The following is a 21945-nucleotide window of genomic DNA, read 5'->3' as shown; positions in this document are numbered from 1 at the left end:
AAGTAAATACGTTGTTTTGATGACTAGTTTAAACCAGTTGTATAAAATTTTACCAATGTAATGTGCAAAATGGTTTTATTAACCCATTTGATTGTGCATGTTATACTTTATTAACTTAAATTGCTTGCCTTGCAGATGGATGTTGCATCGCTGAGTATTATGAAAAATATTTAGCTGCTCTTGGCAACCGTGGCCCGTTTTATCGAAGGCCCCTAGCCGGATCTTCAGTTCGTTATGGGGAACAAGCTGTCGGTATAAATAAGCTGAAAGCATTCATGAGAGAAATAACTTCGAAAGCTGGCCTACAAGGGAATTTTACAAACCACTCAGGGAAAAGAAGTTGCGCAACTCAGTTATACACCGCTGGTATCCCGGAACAGGAGATTATGTCTCGAACAGGACATAGGACCGAGACGGCTGTTCGAAAATATAAAAGGTCTTCTAATGAAATTCTCCATGAAGTTTCAGACGTGTTGAATCCGCCTATGAAAAAGGAAAAACCGGAAAATGCTCTACTGGAAAATGACATGGAAGTTGATTCCCAAAATAAAGCAGCAGAATTACTCACCAGGAGTCCGTTTCCAAAGCCAATGCAAGATATTTCTAACTTGCCCGACCAGAAACCGTCAGTGTTCAACAATTGCACTTTTAATTTTTGAATCTTTTTATCAGACGAATTATAATTTAGTCGATTCCTTAGATTCTTGTTAATAATTCATCACAAATATTTTTTGACTATATATCTTTACCGATTTGCAATTGTGACTTGAATGATATTATTCGTTTGAACATGTATGTGGAAAGGAATTCCAATTGTGAAATGACAATTTTGTGCACTTGTTTATTTGGGAGATTTCTATTTGTGGGAATATATGTATGAAGAATCCCTTACAATAAAATTGTAGTTTGAAATAATTTACCTTTGTTGTTACAACTTAAGGAAAAGGGGGGAAGTTATATCAAGTTTCCTAACGAATTATAATTTAGTCGATTCCTTAGATTCTTGTTAATAATTCATCACAAATATTTTTTGACTATATATGCATTAATAGACTAAAGGAAAAGCAAGCATCAGCCTAAGAAATTGGGTGAATTTGTGTGCTCGGGGTGCATAGATTAACAATCATTTATTTTTTTTCTGATTGAAAGGTAGATCTGCTAAAAGATTACCACATTTTCATTCCTGTGACCTTAATATAGCTAAAAATAAATCGTGCTTTAACAGTATTCCAATTAGAGCACAGTTGCATTGTAATAGCCTCATATAAGCTCCGCCCCACCGAAGTTTATCCTCAAATAATAAACGCCTATCATCAAAAGAAAATACACCTTGTTGTGATACAATTATACATAAGCTACATGTACCATGTAATTATACATCAACTTGTGCATTCTAGTGTCATATAGTATAAGGAAAAGACCTTGTAATGACATTGGCTAGCTTTTGGAATAGTTTACATATCAAACTTTGACATGTACGTTTCCTAAATCGTTCAAACGAAAGATGTTTCAAGTTGTCAAAACCTTGTTTAAACGTACTTTTATTTGTATACTAGTAAAATACTTTTGTAAGAGATTTTGATAAAAAGTTTACTCCTAACCTATTCGCGTTTCAATTTCTCCATACTAAAATGTTTCAGCCAAAAATTATTCTGTACCATCTATAAACTCTAATTTAAATTCGGTTTATCATAAGATATATAACCTAATTTAAATTTAAACCTGTGCCTTTGTCTATCATTAAATGGACAATAACTTATTATTACTTTATTTGCAATTTTATTAAAGAGAATATTTACTTAGTACTGATAACATTCGTAGGTGATAACATCCATCAAATGATGACATCATAATACCCCTTCTTTATCTTGGGTGTATCGCGATAAAATATGACCTTTTTCAATCGAAGGCTTAGATCTTATTTTTACGATATTGATCAATACATTTCACTTTTAAACTGTACGTAGAGGACCATGTTGTTATATTTGTTTTGTACATGTCTTCTTGTGTATTGTGATGCCGCTTGTGATAAAAATTCTGGTCCAGAAGGATTATCGGAATGCGTTTTAATACCACCGCAATATCAAAGTTACCAATGGGCAACATGTCTTTCAAATTACTTTATTAAAATGGCATCAAATGGGAGGCATTACTGTTTAGACGACAATACCTACTGTTTTTATCAGTGTATGATAGAATTTTACAATATTAATGACGGAGAGGTTTACGAGAATTGTTCATGTTTGGGATACGATTCTATTCCACCATATTCAAATGTTTCACTTCCCGATTTGTGTTATGTTCCGAATGGATTCGATTGTAATTGGTACAATGATTGCTTCAGAAAGAAATACTCGTGTTCGGGAATTGACGATGGCGGGATTACATTTCAAAGAGATTTCTGCTCATTATATGATCAACATCAACATAAATTTAAACCAATCAATCAGATTTTACTTGCGAATATTAGGAGATGTTTACAAGTTGATATGGTACGTATTTTACGTCCATGGGTACAGTTTCAGTGTAGTGAAATAAAGAATTTAAGCATCAGTGTAAATAAACAATGTTTCACTCACCAGGAATTCAAAAATGTTACGCTATCACTTTGCGATATGAATGCAGAAAATTTTTCGAGCTTAGTTGTTACTCTTGTGGAGTCACTATACAAACAAAATGGTAGTAGCGAGGGCATAAGTAATTTGTTGGAAGCTAGAAGTTTATGCCCAAATAAGGAACTTTTTATGCAAACAATGAATACAACTGTGGTGCGTATCAAAACTAATATGGAAACACGTCATACATTTTACAACAACGCGTTCAGAAGTATCAAAATGGCGACTGATATTGTTACAAAGCTATCCGAATTGATGCTTTGGAGACAACATGGATTATCATGGCATGCTTGGCTTGATACGAGATTTCAAAAAATATCACCAAACAAAAATTCTATTTTTATATTGCTAGCATCAAGAAAATCATACGATATGAATTATAATGACACTAGCCCTACACTAAGAGTTAATGATTCAGTAAATAATTTGGCGAGTGGTATCTCTGAAGGAATGTTTGTATCAGTTAACAAACAAATTGTCACCATTCAATCACTTGAAGCGTGTGTTGATCTGCTGTGTCAACACATTTATCTCAGCACCGATTCGACCGAGACAAGAGGTAGATTGCAATTTGCTTTAGTCTAATTATAAAAGGTGGTCGTCATGTATTTCTCTGACCGAACCGGTCTATATTCATTCCGGTACTCGGGCTCTGTTATTCAGATGTTACGACAATAGTTTTCTCCATTTCATCCGATTCATTTGGTTTTTGAATGTTTAATAATTATTTGAATTTAATAGGTTTAAATTGTTTCAACAAATTTCTTAAAAAGCTTGAAATTTAAATTCAAGAAGATATAAAAAAAAAAAAAATATCACTCAAACTTTTAAACAGTGTGGTAAATGTTAACCAATTATTTCCAAAAGTTTAATTTTCAACCTACTGTTTGAACATTTTAAAGTCTGTTTTTGTGATTGTTTTACATTCATGTTTGATCAAGATGAGACATTCCTAGCCTAAAATAAATATGCTAAGGTATTTTATATTTAATTTACATTACTCAGTTGTAATAAGGTGAAGACGAAAGGGTTCTAAATTTGTTTACCGATCTCTTGAATCAATACATTCAAAAAGGTAAATAATGATACCATTTACAGTTTATATAATAAAGTGTATCCTACAATGAAAAGTAGTCAACATATATATATGTTATCTTTTACAAATTAAATACCATTTAATGTTCTTGACATTGACAACGCAGTGAGGATGGTTTCTAAACCCAGTAAAGAATTTTTTGTTCTTAAAAAAATTGTCAGGTGTAGTGCCATGTTGTATTTGCTACTAAAGATAAAAATATTTTGAAATATTTGAGATACTATTCTTTTACGTTTTAAAAAAAGGCTTGTGTACTTATTGTGGACAAATACATAAACCATTTAAGTGCATTTAAGTATATCAGGAAAATCGATATGTAAGTTGCGGCATTAAGACAATAATTGCAATTAAATTTGAAAGAAAGTTCGTCACGCTTTTTGCGTTCTGTAGGTAACGTAACAACGATGCTCCTGGTCTATATGTCACGATATGGCCCGAGAACACAGTTATTTTGTAGTGCATTTCTTTTAGACAATAAATTAAAATTAAAAAAATCGCACCTGCTCTATCTCAAAAAGATTTTTACAGTGTAGTGTACTACTATTTGGACAAATAATATCAAAATTATAGAAACTTCTAACAGCTCTAACTCAAAATATTGACAATTCTGTGTTAAGGGGGTATAAAATTCAGTTTGACAGCTTCAGACGTACTAATTTTTGACCCTTTTTAACTGGACCAAATCACCACTTAACATAAAGATTCAGCACCCAAATTTTTTTAACATGTAATTTCATCCCCTTACTTAATATTTCATGCATTAAATATCAAGAAATACATTGGGAAAGTGTATCCAAAAAAAATGCAAGGTATACACTGTTCACACTAAGGAGGATAACTGTGTCCTTGGACCATATAACGATGCTCCTGGTCTGTAGGTCACGATATAACGATGATCCTGGTCTGTAGTTCACGATATAATGATGATCCTGGTCTGTAGGTCGCGACATAACGATGTTTCTAGTCTGTAGGTCACGATATAACGATGCTCCTAGTCCTAACGACACTGCAAGTATTTATCTTATCTTCAACCGGTTCATAGTTCATATACTAAACGAAAATATAAATTTTCAATCATTTTACTTCATTATATCAAGTAACATGTTTGTAGAAATATGAAGCATTTTGTGTTTTAACATACTTTGATTTATATATTGTTTTATTAATAACGACAATGATAGTTATGATAATGAACTGTAATCGGTTTCAGACTATTGTCCAGGTGAACAGTTTGAAAGTATTAAATGGTGGAAGACAGCTGTAGGGGAAACAGACATAAAACAATGTCCTCCGAATTATACAGGTAATTTACATATCAAACAAACATGTTTCATCTCTCCAATGTGTGTCCATCTTACAACAACAATAATATTCAAACAAACAAAAAATCTCGTCACGTACGATTCTTAGAATTATTTATTTCAGCTTGCCGCCGTTATTGCAATATGCGACACGAATTCAAAATTTTACCGACTCACACTTAGTTATACCCATGTCTTATTCGATAAGTTAAAATACCTGTTCATATATATTAATGACATGAGATTACTTTCAAAGATTGTTGATTTGCATTTAGTAAAGTTAACGGTAGTAGTTATAATAATGATAACATCAAATATGATAATAATAATGATTAGAAAAAGGATAATAAGAAGAAGCATGCGTTGTCGAACTTTGCATGCCCTATTCGTAATTCGAATTATCGATTAACAGGAACTAGTCGTTTTGACAAATTAAAATAGAGCTTTGACGTTTTTAGTCAACAATGTCAAGCTACAGGCTAGATATGAAACCATTCTGTTCAGTAGTAATGGAGAAAAGTGTGACGACAATATTCAGTTCATTCAACATATTTATAACATCAGAAAGTCTGCAAACAGGAAGTAGTTGTCTTGGACAGAAATACAAAACGCTCATATGCTACAAGAAATAATTGGCAAGCTGCTGGCCAAATATGAAGTTATTCTGTTCAGTAGTACTGGAGAAATGGGTGACGAAAAAAATCAGTTCATTCAAAACATTTGAAAATTGAAATATTGGAAGAACGGACGAACAAGGTGGTTGTAATTATATATCTTCACTGCAGATATCAATACCAAAGATTGGGGTATTTTGTGATGATCTTGTTTGTTCGTCCAACAAATTATTTTGGATCACACCCACACTTCGATAGTGGGAGTAAGATGACTTTGTCGATTAGACATATTAATGTAACACGAATGGAATTATAAACGAAACTTTTTTATGCATTCAGAAACTCGATATACAGGATTATAAACGGTCTGTTCTTATATTTGTGTGCTTACTTGTAGGTACTGCTTCTCGAAAATGCAACAATAATGGTAATTGGGGAACGCCAGTATATATTAACTGTGTTAATGAGATACTCCATAAAACAACAGAAAAGGTAACAATACGATAAGATTAAATGAAAGCCTAAAAACTGACCTTTATCTATTTTTAATTTGCTACACAAACGAAAATAACCCTTTTCGCTTTGAAAGTGTCCATTTATCCTAATGTTTTAACAAAAAATTCACTCGTTATTTGAATTTTCAATTCTAAATGTAAGAACAGAATTATGAAAGGCCAGTCAGCTAGTCGAAATAAACTTATCACAGTATTTATAAAGCTGAAGTATCGTTTCTGAAAATGTAAACAATAACTGCACATGTCAATGGAAAATATACTAATCAAACAAAAAAAATATCACCACGATATGTCAGGAAACATTGTCTTTAATTCGTCTCATTTCTAGTTCATTTCGTAACATAAAGAGAAACACCTAAACATAGTCTTTTTATTTAACGAAATTTTCTCTTGTATGTTTCTTTTTTTATTGATTACAGGAACACTTCGTTAAAATAAAAGTGAAATTGAATGCCAGAAGCTGATAATAATATGAACAGAAAGTTAGTCTGAAAGATGGCTTGCATTGTCGTTTCAGAATCTTTTATTTTTTAACCGGTTGATTTTAGTATTCAATCAAACTATTTTTTTATCTTCAAATATGTAGTATAATGCTGCCAGGGCAAATATCACCCAGATATAAACAGACGAATAGAAGAAACGTGTCTGTACATTAGACTTCTCATTTGAGAAAGTATTACTAGATTTTTTTTAAGACTCTAATTATGTTAAGTCTGTGTTAGTTTTTTACGTCACTTCTTGGTTTAATGTTTCATGTCGAGCCTTTTATAGCCGACTACACGGTACGGGGTTTTCTCATTGTTGAAAGCCGTACGGTTGCCTATAATTACTTACATCCACTTCATTTGAACTCTTGTGGATAATTATCTCATTGGCAATCATACCACATCTCCTTATTTTTATACTTTTATCCTGCAATCGACTTTCTACTGTACAAATTCAGGTTGACAGATAGCATGAAGTGTATACTAATCGTGAACGTATACTATATGGATTGATTGTTATTTGCTTTACGCCGCCTCAGCACAAAAAGGCTATATCGCTGCGAGAGCTAACTCAAAGGTTGTTTTTAAAATCAGACAAAAGGTCCTTCAATATAGTAAAAATCAAGTTTAAAACAAAATTACTCATTTCCAAATGAAATTCAACATTAAGACAATTTGATAAAAAAAAAAAAATTTTAAACTGAAACAACATATATATTTATAATGCAAAACGTATAGTTGACGTTATAGTCTCCTGGTATCCTGCTTCTGTTGTGAGCGACCGGTGGTATTCAAATAACTGTTTACGTCACAGTTAAATTTGGGATAATGTCAGTCGTACTCCTTTATAACTTTGCTTAAATGATTTTAAGAGTTTAGCTTCGTTATTTAAATAGATATGAAGAAAGCACGACTTAACAAATTAAAGCAATAGATAAACAAGCGTCAAAAAGAATGATCATAAATTGATACAGAACGTTTATTTTTTCTTGATTATTTGTCATTGATCTTTATTTTGTAGCTGAATAAACTTGAAAACATCACAAATTCTGAGCAGGCTACAGCTGCTATATCTGACATACTGGATACTGTAGATAATACCACTGGGGAACACAATGAAAAATCTCTCAAATCAGGAGATTTAAAACAGACTACAATAATCCTGTCTTCTATTATCAGAATAGGGACCACAAAGAATGCGTCTGTCAATTCAGAGGTATATTGTACCTTTTTTTAAGGCAGATTTGAGTTGACACATGAATGTAGTAAATACTGAAATTACTAGAGTGAACAAGATTTAGTTTCATATGTAAACAGAAAATTTGTTTGAAAGGCCTATATAGACTTAGAGCAAGCTGGAGATGTTGCTTGGCCTCTCAATAGCTTGCCTGCTTTTTTCTGTAATGTCAGGTTGCTATCACATTGACGTATGCCCTATAGTTACACATTATAAATAAATCAAATTGATATGATTGCAATTATATAAAATTAAAATGTCAGTGCAGCTGTAAGCTCTGTATGCATAACAAGTGTAAAGGTATCTCGACTCCAAGCACAACGGCAAGCACAATGGCAAGCATAGTAAAACTTCAAAAAATATGAGAGTTGTTAGACAAAAGACCAGATAATTTGCTTTCATCAAATACGAAAACATGATTAACGTTATTAAATTATGTTCCTGTGAGGCATTTGCATAATACCATCTTTAAATAAAATGAAAATGTGTTTTTGTTTTAATTCAAATGTGATTTCAGAAATTTGCAGATGTTCTGAATTCTGTGTTGAATACAGGAAACATCCATAGTTGGAATGAAGTTAATACGCATGTAAGTTTGTACTAAACATATAAACTAATGTATAAAACCACAAAGGGTATACCAAAAAATAAGTGTTTTCTTTAATTTAGCAGCGAAAAACATCAGAACTATTTTATCATTGTAATATTAGTAATTGAACGGTGTACTGCTGATTTAATTTAGTCACTTTCGAATAAAATAAAATATGTGAATTAAACCGTATTGGAAAACCCATCGAATGTTCTCTACGACGTTCAATTTCAATTCAAACGTATCAATGTATTTTGGTGGTAACGTGCAAAATGAGATCAGACTATTTTCACATGTGTAACAATCAATCGGACATTATTCAACAAACAATTGTAATAATTGAATTAACCATGGCACCATTTAAAGCAATGGTTTATTTTACATCCCTTGTTTAGATCGGACTTGGCTGTGCATATGAAGAAAGTACCAGTTGTTATTGCGTTTGTTGAAAACGTTTTATGCAGTTGTGGTTTCCCTTTTGAAGAACCATCTTAATTACATACATTATTAAAATATTCTAACATCAGAAGGTAGTAAGTCAGGTAACAAAATTGCATCAATAATAACAGAAATTAGTTTTCCTTTTTTACAGTTTGATTGTATATTCTTGAAAAACGCATACAATAACTTATTACAGGAACAATCTGACGCCGGAGCATCATCAAGCATTATGCGAATAGTAGATAGTCTTGGTAGTCTCGTTCAAAAGAATTTATCATCCAATGAAACAAAAATCATCAACAGAAAAAATATAGGTAAGCCTAGTTACATGTATACTCTCAAGTATAGATGGCCTCAGCCGAATTTGGCACAACTATTTGAAATTTTTTAATGCTCTTCAACGTAGTTATATATGATTTGGCTTTGCAACTAATTTTGATTCGAGTGCCACTGAAGAGCCTTATGGAGATGAAATACGCGTCTAGCGTACCACAATTATAAGCCTGTCTTTGATGAGTTTAAACAGTGATAATTAAATGAAAGCCTAGGTAATACAGGATACAAAGGAAGTTCTAGCTGTGATAATTACTGTCTTTGGTAATCGCGATATTTATTATTGTAGTTATAATCCAAATGACATCTTACTGAACATACTGAAATAGAAACAATACGTTAACGGGTACTGTGCTAAAAATAACTATAAAGCTTACGAATTTTTAAAATATGATGAGATGAACAACCTTTACATTACAAAAATGATAAACTCAGAAATAAAAGTCAAGTACAGATACAGTATACGAACATTGGAGTATTTTTCTATGAATTTCTTTAAAATTTCAACTACAGACGTTTTCTGCAGGTCTTTTTGTCTGCACGAAACCTCTTTCTAAATTATTAACATCTATTTTATCAGCAACCAAAGCCGGGCACCAAAGTTATTGTGAAACTGCCTATTCTAGAGGTGGCGTGAATCAGATGTGGATACTAAAAAATTCCAAAGATCTTTTAGAGTACATACAATCTAAGACTCTCTCATCTTGCAGTAGTATTAAAACATTTGACTTTTCTACACTTTACACAAGTATTCCACATTCCAAACTAAAAGACAAATTGAAAGAGTTGGTATTACTTTGTTTCATTAAAAAGAATGGCGAACGTAGATACAAGTATCTTGTCTTGGGGAGGGATAAATCCTACTTTGTAAAGAATCACTCTGATTCAAACAAAAAATTCTCTGAAACTGACATTATCAAGATGCTTGATTTCTTGATTGACAACATATTTGTTACGTTTGGAGGACGTGTTTTTCAACAGGCTGTCGGGATTCCAATGGGAACCAATTGTGCTCCTCTTCTTGCCGTATTGTTTCTTTATTATTATGAGGCTGACTTCATACAGGAACTCCTTCGTAAATTTTACGGACGCCATCACGAGTTGGTTGACCGTTACGGAATAACCGTTTCACAGATGATATCGGATATGTTCCTTATGTCGTAACTACAATACCCTTCCCTTTTCACGAATGTGACCTACCGAATAAGACTATTTACCGGATTTGTAATAACATAAGCAACACGACGGGTGCCACATGTGGAGCAGGATCTGCTTACCCTTCCGGAGCACCTGAGATCACCCCCAGTTTTTGGTGGGGTTCGTGTTCCTTAGTCTTTAGTTTTCTATGTTGTGTCATCTGTACTATTATTTGTCTGTTTGTCTTTTTATTTTTGGCCATAGCGTTGTCAGTTTGTTTTCGATCTATGAGTTTGACTGTCCCTCAGGTATCTTTCGTCCCTCTTTTATATACTCGTAAACAGAATTCTGTATAGTCGTAAACAGTACTTTATATAGTCGTAAACAGTATTTTGTATAGTCGTAAACAGCATTTTGTATAGTCGTAAACAGTATTTTGTATAGTCGTAAACAGTATTTTGTATAGTCGTTAACAGTATTTTGTATAGTCGTAAACAGTACCACTTTATATAATTGTACTTCGCATTTCCAAAGTAGAACTTACAAGAGGAGAAATCAAGGATTGAGTATAAAAATCCGGAAATTTTAATCTCCCTACATTATGAAAATAAGGAGATTAAATATGTTTGCCAACGAGAAAACTATCTTGTAAGGACCAATACAATTAAAAGTGAATAAGTACCGGTTACAGTACGGCCTTCAAGAATGATCAAAACTTATAAGCTATAAATAACCTGAAATGACAATTCAAACGTGAAAATTAACGGCCTGATTTATTTTAATAAACGAAAACAATAAACCATAATAAACGAAAAACTAATATTGTTTACAGCAGCAAACGACAACCATGCACTAAATTACAGGCTGCTTTCTTGAGAGAGGAACATACCGAATATGGCGGGGTTAAACATGATAACGCCCCCCCCCTCCCCCCAAAAAAAAACAAAACAAAACTAAACCGCAATTTACTATCTGAAGTTCATATATACAAACAAATTACATTTATTTTGTACAACAGACGTCTAATTCGTTATTGTATTCCATTGAAATGAATAAAATATTGTTTTCTTAAGTCATAGAAATTTCAACATTAACAAAGAACCTGTCTTTCCAACCGGATGTAAATTCAAGGTCAAAGTTGCTTCTAGCAGACCAACCAGCTCTAAAAGGTATATTACAGTATAATGAACTTGTGTTCCATCCATGCTCGCTGTTAAATGAATCAAGTATTATTGATGTTACTATTTTTACTGTTTTCCCGCTGCATTTAGATTCACTTCTTTAAATCATATTACAGAAAGAACATTGCATATATACCATGTATACTGTCATTTGAAAATCAGATCTCTTTATTTAAAATTATAAGATACATAAGCCATGTTAGCAACAGGCTTTTAGCTCACAGGACCCGAATATTTAAATGAGCTATTCTCATCACTTGACCGTCGTGGTCCAGTAACTTTTACAAAAATCTTCTCCTCTAAACATACAGGGCCGATTGGAACTAAATTTGACCATATTCATGATTGGAGAATATTGTTTAGAAATTGTGTCCGTTGATCCTATCTTCCAACCTAAATGGCCGACATTGCTCAAAATAGAACACAGGGATTAAAGTTTCGTCTTATATCTTGAAAACCGTTATAGATAGAGAAAATCTGACTGAGACAGAGTTGTTCAGAATGTTAAGATCTATCTACATTTCTTTACATCAATACTAACAGTCGACTTGTTATAGGAGAAACTGCCCTTAAATGACGAATGTTATATTTTTTTTAAATTTTTGTCCAATATCTTGAATACTATAATACTAGAAGATAGAGAGATACTTTAAATAGGAAAAATAACTAAAAAGACAAGATTTACACAAAAGTTAAATAGCCGTAATCTTCAGTCGACTCCTTATAAAAGTGTTTGCCCTTTGGTGACGATTTTCACCAATTTTATGCGTTTTGCCTTTTATCTTGAAACTTATGATAGAAAGATGGAAACTTTTAAAAGAGATGATCAGCAGGACAATATTAACAAATAATTCAACATCGCCGAAATTGTCATTCGACTCCTTATTTGATTTAGTGCACTTAAATGATGATATTTACCGTTTTCATATTGGGCAAAAATTATAGAAGATAGATAGAAACTATAAAAAGTCAATGTGATGAGCAAGACACGATCAACAAGAATAATTTTAGTAAGGAATTGTGATCAAGTCTACATTGTTGGAGTGTAGCCATTGTTGAAGATGCACATATATCCAGGTGAGCGACACTTTGTTAATACGTTCAGTTGCTCCCTGGATTATTTCTTTTACTAATTTGAATAAAGATATGATTTAGAGACTTAAAACTTATAATACCTTATGGTCATATAGTTTGAACGTAAATGAATCAATTAGAATTGTTAATATCTTCTATGTTAAAAGAATGTACAGATATACATTATATTCTTTCAGATAAGTTTTACACAGCAGCAATGTACAAAACATTGTCGGGCATCCTTCCAACAACGTTAAATAGGTAAGCAACGTATTGTTTGATACATTATAACTACTACATATTGATTTCACAATTCTGTTGTGGTACATTTTCAGCATTTTAGAGAGAGATTATACACACAATGTTAGTTTGTGTGATACATAAAATTGTGATGCTGAAATTCAGTTGACGACGCGTACTACAACTTTTGGGGTGTTTAAGTAATATATTTTTGAAAATATCAAAGATTTTAATTTGATTATTTTCGTCTGGAAATAAACAAATTTGATATCAAAATTATGTGATACTAAACTCACATTTGAAGGCACATTCATGTTTGTTTCTTAAAAAAGCAATCAATTTTTAGAACAAATACATATAAATAATGTAATCACGAGGAAAACTTACGATGACTGGTAAATTGTGACATTCGTCAGAACTTTCATACCCATGTATATCTTGTATAATGCCTGCAGCATCATGCCTCCGTTGAAACATGTAGATGCCTAAAATGATAAGGGAACATTTTTCTAAATTTAGATTACATGGTTTACTAGCCATAAATCAAACTGAATTATTTCACTTCCAACTGATACTGAACAGCCATTTCACCCGTTCCGATGCTAGTTTGAGGTTTATTCTTTGGCTTATTATTTATAATAAACATGTTTATTTTTTAGATCAGTTGGCTCTGACGTGATTTCCGTATCATTTGACCGAGCTATCCACAACTTAGCAGAAAATATTTCAATTACATTTGAACAAAATAAAAAGGTATGTGTTGAGGTTTGTTTTTGATATTCAAGTAAAAATATATTTACAGTAATTCGTGAGCAAATAAGTAATTCTATTTTATTTGTTAGAGTCTATACAAATCTATATTAAGCGACTGCAGAATATTATATTTAGCGAAAAATATAAAGGTGCGATATCAATTACAGAATACACTACATGTGGTTTTAGAACAGCTTCATAAGGTACGCTCTACATGAAATGTTTGAGTATCAAAATGCATAAGATAATTAAAATAATCAAATCAAAAAGCAAATATGGCTTAGATAGTCCAGCGAAATTCGTCTGACACCAATTGTGTATAAGATATTTCAAAACATAAGTACTAGAACCATCTCATAATTTTTCAACTGAAATTTTACAGCAATTATTTCTCGTTTAAATAGTTCCTGTACTTGCTATACTGTAGTTATTTAATGGATGTTTCCCTTACTGCTAAGACTGTCAGCAGCGGCATCGAATATTAACGCATTAGTGGATGGTTCCCTCACTGCTAAGACTATCAGCAGCGACATCGAATATTAACGCACGATATCGAGATTAATATACATTTGTACATGTACATTTGTATGAAAAAAATGTTTTTAATGACTTCATCAGGTGCGACCGATAAAAAAGTTTGGGAAAACCAAATACAAAAATACAGATGTCCGTGTATTAGACTAAATAAGACTAAAATGTTGTTTCCTGCCATTTAATACTTATATATTTGCTAAATTAAAATGAATTCTTTTTTTTTTTTTTATTGAAAATATTGTTTTTCTGCACTACAGGTAAAATTCATAGATCCAAAGATATCTTGTGGATATTGGAACTTCAGGTATGTATTTTTAGCTAATCTTTATTTTAAAACTGTTACAACTATATACCTAAAGACCCACGGACACGGATGGTAAAACAACTAAAGATCACCGTACGGCTTTCGACAACAACAAAAAGATTTCCCAATCATCCAATGAGTCTATAAAGGGACTCGGGATAACGTATTGTGAAACAATATGAAAGAGAAATCCAAATCCCTATATTTCTGTCAAGTTTATATTGTAAATAAGTTTGATAATCAGTTAAATCAGAAATGAGAAATAGTTTTTAGTCATTTTATCATTTCAGATATTTGAGAACGTTATGCTTAATAAGGGTCCTTCTTTTAACCGTTCTATATATGTATTTTAAATTTGTTGATATATATAAGTAATGTATTCGGTAATCTTGATTCTTTTTGGGATGTTTTTAAACCAAGACAAAGAAGAAATTTTTTCAATGATATGCATTTAGTCAATTCTATTTTTTGCAGTTTACAATAGTCTGAACTTTTATAATATTTTATCTTTTTTTCAGTGCTAGAAGTTGGACTTATGATGGATGCTATTTAAAAATGACCGACTCCAGGGTGTCTACATGCACGTGCAATCATTTAACCAATTTTGCTATACTGATGAGTCCTAGTGATGTCGAAATTGTAAGTCCAAAATAAAAAAAAATCAAATACATAAGAAACTAATTGAATTTTTTCACTTGTAAAAACGATGTTGTGTTCTAAGCGCAATACACATTTTACTGTGTGTTAATATATATAACAGCGCAAAGAACGTTTAGTGATTGGGGTAGTAAGTAACTAAAGATATGTTAATTTTAAGCACATCTACATCTATAAATCGAATATACATTTAAAGAATGCTTACATGTATTTTCATCATACTTTTTTTAAAAACAAAAGAGATCCAATTGTCATTTTTAAGAGATATGAAACTAAATGTTCTAAATGTTAAAAGCAGTTAACGATATACAGTTGTATTTGTTCATTTTATATGCTCTTAATATATAATTAGGGGATTAGGTATGATTGCCAATTAGTTAGTGTATTTCGGGTTGATACCTCCGTTATTCGGAGCTCCCCTCGATAGCTGCGAGGGTACAGTGGTATCCATGAACACTGCCTAACAGGATTAATGGAGATGTGTCACTAACATATATTTACAACCAACCACCAAATACAAATCCCCAATCCAACACCATGAGGTGTTAGGACACCGGGAAGTCTGCATTCTGGTGGAGGAAGCCGAAGTACTCGGAGAAAACCACCGGGCAACTCGGCGGGAACAGACAAACCGAAGAGATATCTGAAGATTGATCAGCTGGTCAAAGTCGGGGCCACTTCGACCAACCGAGGCCCCCAAAGTACCTTTTCTAGTTTAAACTCCGGTATGGGTACCAGAGATGTGTGTGGGAGGGTGAAAATCACCCTTCTAATGTACTGAAATTTCCAGCGCCCAGAGTCAGGATTGCACCCGGGACCTTCAGCACTGTAGCCATCGGTCTTATCCACTAAACCACCAACCCACATGTATAAATCTTATTATTAAAGTTTTAGACTTTAAAAATGACCATACATATTTATTAAGTGTCCCTGAGGAAGACGGATTGCAGCAATGTCTGTGTGCATTTCTCACTTTCAAAACATTTAATTGGATTAAACGAGGGGTAAGACACCTAGGGGCCAAAAAGTTGCAGAAAAACAAACAACATCATTAAAAATGAAAAAAGACAAAAAGACGAACAACAGCACATACAACACAACGGCATAAAACTAAAGATAGAGCAACATGTACTCCACTTACATCATTAATAACTGCTAGATTAACTCGGGTGTTCCGGAATGTTTAGCATTTCCGCCTTCAATAGTGACACCTGCCAATCCATTCCTATGGAAATTCGTTGATGACACACAGCCGGTGAACTATAGCAAATTATAAAATATCTCTTAACCTTAAGACATTACACATTTATTAATCATCTGTACATGTTATTTCTATAAATATCATTTAAGGAAAAATCACAAATTTTACTTTTTATTAAGTGTTGTTCTTTATTTCAGTCAGATGCTAACCAGAAAGCCTTAGAAATAATCACATTTGTTGGTTGTGGACTATCAATATTAGGATGTTTTCTCACACTTATTATTTACACTGTATTCTGGAGGTAAGAGACTGCATGACCTACACAATTATACATATATTTGTCAGCACAATACGGTGACAAAACTCTTTTATCGTAAGTTTAAGACCAACGTTTTTTTTCTGGCTAAAAAAGAGATATAACCCGTTAATAAGACAGTGGGAAATCTAGTGAACGAGAACAACAGAAAATTCACTCTTCTTATTGAAGTTGATACTCCAGGAATTTATTAGCATAGCAACATTTCAAATAAATTCTGAGTTTTACTGTGCGTACTGTGCGTACTGTTGTACGTTTGTTTTTTCTACATTGGCTAGAGGTATAGGGGGAGGGTTGAGATCTCAAAAAACATGCTTAACCCCGCCGCATTTTTGCGCCTGTCCCAAGTCATGAGCCTCTGGCCTTTGTTAGTCTTGTATCATTTTTAATTTTAGTTTCTTGTGTATAATTTTGAGTTTAGTATGACGTCCATTATCACTGAACTAGTATACATATTTGTTTAGGGGCCAGCTGAAGGACGCCTCCAGGTGCGGGAGTTTCTCGCTGCATTGAAGACCCATTGGTGGCCTTCGGCTGTTGTCTGCTCTATGGTCGGGTTGTTGTCTCTTTGACACATTCCCAATTTCCATTCTCAATTTTACATCAAGCTCTGGCCATGTACATGGCCTGGCGTACTTGTCGTTATCTATTTAAGGAGGGAATAATAACATTTTTCAACTTATTTCTATTTTTACTATTCACCAGAACGTTTTCCCATGAATTTATAATTGATAACGTTCTTGCTAAAATGGGACAAACATTGAAAAGATCGATCTAGTTTTCAGTGTTTTCAGGGGAGGTAATATTTTGTCACTCGATTTCCCACTGTACGATGTGGACGTTCACTATTTAAGGATTTATTCTTCTGATGTTTCAGTCTCGTTGAAATCTCGTTCGGGAATTATTTCCAAAACATGTGATACAAGTGGAAAATATCAATGAATTTAAAAACATATTAAATCAAACTAATCTCTGTGAAAAAATTGTGTACTTACAATAAGTAGTTTTTGAGTAATAAAATTTTCAAATTTTATAACCAATCCGGTCAGCCTCATCAGCCAAAATGTTGAGAAAATGGGTGAGGGATAAAAGAAATGATTTTACCAAAAATAGGTACATCCCATATCATTTTTTCTTTTCAAAATTCTTAGATATGTATTTTTTCAATCATTTATCACAAAGAAGTTGAAATAATATGCTTTTTGTTCTAAACAAAAGAGAAAAATCCAAAATTTACAAAATTGACAGCATGGTCAATTTTACACGTAAAAGCAATAAAATTTTATAAAACTTTCTAATATTAACACCAACCTATAGTTTTTTTAAGTTAATTTTATTCAAATTGGTTCACTTCATCTTTAGTGAAAGTATGAAAAAAAAGTTTAATTGTGAAACTGTGATTTTTTTCATGATAATAGCCCAAAAATGGGTCAAAATTAATGAAAAATGGGAAAATCATTAAAATTGGGTACATTTTGTACTTTCAAATGGCCGTAGCAAAAAAAGAAGTGCACCACATGATTTTTTCTTCATCAATTACTTTCTAACAGTCATATAAACCCAAAAATCAGGTTAAGAAAAAAAGTTTAAATTCTACAAATTTTTGGCTCCTCAGAGGTGTACATCCTTAATATTGACGTCTTTTGAAGCTTTTTTTGGGAGGCTCTTGGTATCCTCATCATGTATGCCTACTAAACAAATTTTGTTCGAATTGTTATATTGTGATAATCAAAATAACACTAAATTTCATGTGGTTGATGCGCTTTTCTGGATCAAACGATCAAACCAAAAATTTGAAAGCCAAGGATGTTTAAGACTTGAAACACGCGAAAAGCTATATGACCAAAAGGGACCTAAAATAGTAACTTAATCCATCTACGCCCAACTTTATTTGAGGGAGTTAGAAACTTTAGATTCACAATAATTTTTTAATTTATCAAAAGACAATTTAAGTAAGGTTTGTTATAAATCACGTCAGTACCGAAGCAGTGACTTCTGCGCTGATGATACTCTCCAGGACTTATAGCCCACCAGCAGCGGTATTGACCCACTGCTGTAAAATTAAAATAAAACTGAATAATCTAATGACTAATTACCTTTTCAGATCTGTTAAAAATGAATGGGCTGTAATTTTGATGAACATGTGCATCGTTTTAATAATTGGATATTCCGTCTTCTTAAGTGCTACAGAAGAAACTGAAAATGATGTGAGTATTGTACCATTTCTGATGTTTAGTTCAATTTAATACATTATTCGTTGTAAATGTTGCAATAACATTTATGATAGCAGAAGATACGACCCAGTTGTGTTGAAGGAGCATTCACAAAAAGAAATCCAATAGCTCAACGAAGATGAATATGACGCAAGAAAACAGAAATATTGACAGTCAAAGACATATGCACACACCGAACATGTAACCCAATTCGATTGAACAATACAAATATCTTTTGAGTATATTTTACTTGAATTTTCGAGCACTTTATCAACCCTTAATTTAAACGTCACTATCATAATTTCCATATGATCAAAATGATCCATATTTGAAGTCAGCAATTGTGTGATTTGAACACAATATTAGGTTTATTTTAGCAACAAAATGTAAATATTGAAACAGTGAATACAATCAATTGGTTATCACTTCTTTATGTGACTTTCTACACTAGTTAGCGACTAGTATTGGTCATGTTTCTCTTATAGCAAAATTGAACCTTTGGTGCATCATGATAGCAAACCGAAAACATATCTGTCTCGAATAAAAAAAGAATTAGGCGCCTCCACATCTAATAGAATTACACTTCATACATTTCTATAATACACGTATTAGCCAGCTTGCATTATTTAATCAACAGGTCTCTACCGGAGACCATTTTCGGATTCTCTTTTAATATGAATGTAAATATTGCAGATTGCTTGTATCATAATAACAGCTGTACTACATTACGTGTTTTTGGTTGTGTTCTTCCTCATGTTATGTGAAGGAGTATCAGTCGCTACTGCTGTCACAGTTGTATTCAAGACAAAATCGAGACTACCAATATATTTATCACTTGCTTGGGGTAAGTTGAATTGATTAGTTTGAGATTACTTCTATTGTTGCGTAATTAAACAGACCATCTTTTTAATCTATTGATGATCTGACAAGGTTAACATAATACAAATGTTCGTCTTGTAGGTGTAGATTCTCCTTCTGTTTCGAATGTATTCTGATATTTCTCCACCACTCCAGATAGTTGATTAACAATTGCACTGAATTTAACTATCAAGATAGGAGAACAATTGTAACTCGCGTGCAAACAGGAGGGATAATGTGTTCCACCCCATGGTTTTTCTGTCTTTTTTGTATAAATTCCCATTATTGGATATGCTATCAGTGGTGTTGATGCCAACAAACCAACCAAAGACGTAATGACAAAATGAACTAGTCACCTATAGCTATCGAAGTACCTGGAATTATGATATATTGCGCACATGTACTTTATAAAGGATATCAAGTAAACACCGTAGTACGAAATTTGGTGATAATTGTTATCAGTTTTACATATACCATTGATTTTGTTTTTAATAAATTAAAAGATAACTAGATATGATTTGCTGCATTTTTATGAAAATGTATGTTCCTAGATCCTGTCGATATTCTTTACTTATATTGTGGCTTTTTCATACTTTTCTCAGACTGTTTATGAAGTCTTTACACTTAATCCGTTGGACGTGAACTGATTGGTACTTATGTCTTTAATGAAATTATTTATTTATTAGTTGTTATTGGTTTTGAACTATCTTCTATTAACTGCGAGTAATCTTAGAATGGCACTTTTTGTCTTTTTTATTTATGGTAGTTGGTTTTTTTTTGTCAAGCTGGATTTTACAGTTTGTTGAGAAGCTGTGCTGGTACACCACTGTCCAAGGTTAAAGGATCATTAAGGGGTCACAAGGATATTTAATGCCGCGACATTCTTTTTGTGCCTGTTCCAAGTCAGGATCCTGTAATTCAGTGGGTGTTGTTTGTTGCTGTCGGTCATATTTGCTTTTTTGTTTATTGTTATTTCATTAATCAGGTCGTTTGTTTTTCGTTTGAATTTTTTCACATTTTATCATGTCAGGGCTTTTTATATCTGACTATACGGTATGGTTTTTGTTCATTGTTGAAGGCCGTATGGTGATCTTGGCTACTTAAATCCACTTTCTTTGGACTTTGTTTGATATTTGTCTCATTTACAATCATAAAAAATCTCCTTATTTCATATTTAATTACTACTGCTATAACTACACGAAACTTATGTTCATAAAAATCCCCTTGTGATATATGATATCTTTTATGCTATTGTAAGGAATTTAGGTGTACGTTTAATGTCATAATGTTGCATAACTTATTGGTTTAAGTTATGACATTTACTCGAAAAGTTTGCTATAAAGGTATTAAGTGTAGCTTTCTATATCATATAGCGAGTGATTCATTTCGTTACACCATATTTCAAAAAGCAGCTCTTAACCATGATTTAATGTACCAATGTTAAATTTTGAAGACAAATGTACGTAATGAAGTCAGTTTTGTCCACAATTTAAATGTGTTTCAAAATATTTCTATTCCAGGGTTTAATATGGAATATTCGTATGTTTATAGCACTTAACAGTTCGTCCTTCTGTATTCGTCTTTCATTAGAAGATTATTTTTTTTCAGTTGTTCCGTTAGTGATTGTAGGAACAACCCTTGGAGTAACAAGACTGAAAGGATATCATTCTAACAAATAGTATGTATTGATTGGAATAAATAAGGAAAAAAATATGTAATGGTCACAAGCATGAGAAAGGGTTTATAAATTACTCTGCTTGCCTTTCACGAATCATATAATTTTTAAAATTGCCTAAAACAATGAATTATTTGAATCTTGAATAATTTTGAATTCTAGAAAATTAATAAGAAATGTATGATGAAAACTAACCCAACTAAATAAGGTTAGCCATGCGCATTGCTAAGGTATATTTACATTCACTGATATATCAGTATGAACTAACTAACCCCCCTTACCCATGCATGCATGGCTACACCTCCTAAATTAGGTTTGTTTTTATTATACATTTCTTATCAATTTTCCATGATTCCTTGTTCTAAAACTTTTTTTTAAAAAACCTTCTTAAATTTCTGTTGATAAATTAAGAAATTATTCGGAAACTAATGTTTCATCTCCTCTTTTATACTTTAATGTGAGTCCATCACTGCAACAGTTTAGAGTAGATCATTTCATGTCTCTGCAACATTCATCTACAATTTGCATAGATTAAGGACGATCTAGAGATTGATTTTGTTTTATGATACAATATGC

At 32.4% G+C, this 21945-nt stretch overlaps 1 protein-coding gene across 1 annotated transcript in view; it reads left to right on the top strand.

Annotated features, from left to right (window-relative positions):
* The window catches only part of LOC127725970 (mucin-22-like), a gene marked incomplete at its 5' end in the record, with an annotated part of 219272 nt that overhangs the window by 182852 nt on the left and 14475 nt on the right, over positions 1–21945 (top strand). The window contains 5 exons of the mRNA XM_052233273.1: positions 14968–15088; positions 16505–16608; positions 18728–18830; positions 19530–19680; positions 21303–21372. Coding sequence (XP_052089233.1) covers positions 14968–15088; positions 16505–16608; positions 18728–18830; positions 19530–19680; positions 21303–21372 — 549 coding nt within the window. The remainder of the gene's footprint in view (positions 1–14967; positions 15089–16504; positions 16609–18727; positions 18831–19529; positions 19681–21302; positions 21373–21945) is intronic.

The sequence above is a fragment of the Mytilus californianus genome, unplaced genomic scaffold (assembly GCF_021869535.1).
Source record: "Mytilus californianus isolate M0D057914Y unplaced genomic scaffold, xbMytCali1.0.p SCAF_15, whole genome shotgun sequence".
Lineage (NCBI taxonomy): Eukaryota > Metazoa > Mollusca > Bivalvia > Mytilida > Mytilidae > Mytilus > Mytilus californianus.
The sequence above is the reverse complement of the archived record's forward strand: the minus strand, read 5'-3'. Positions and strand labels throughout refer to the sequence as shown.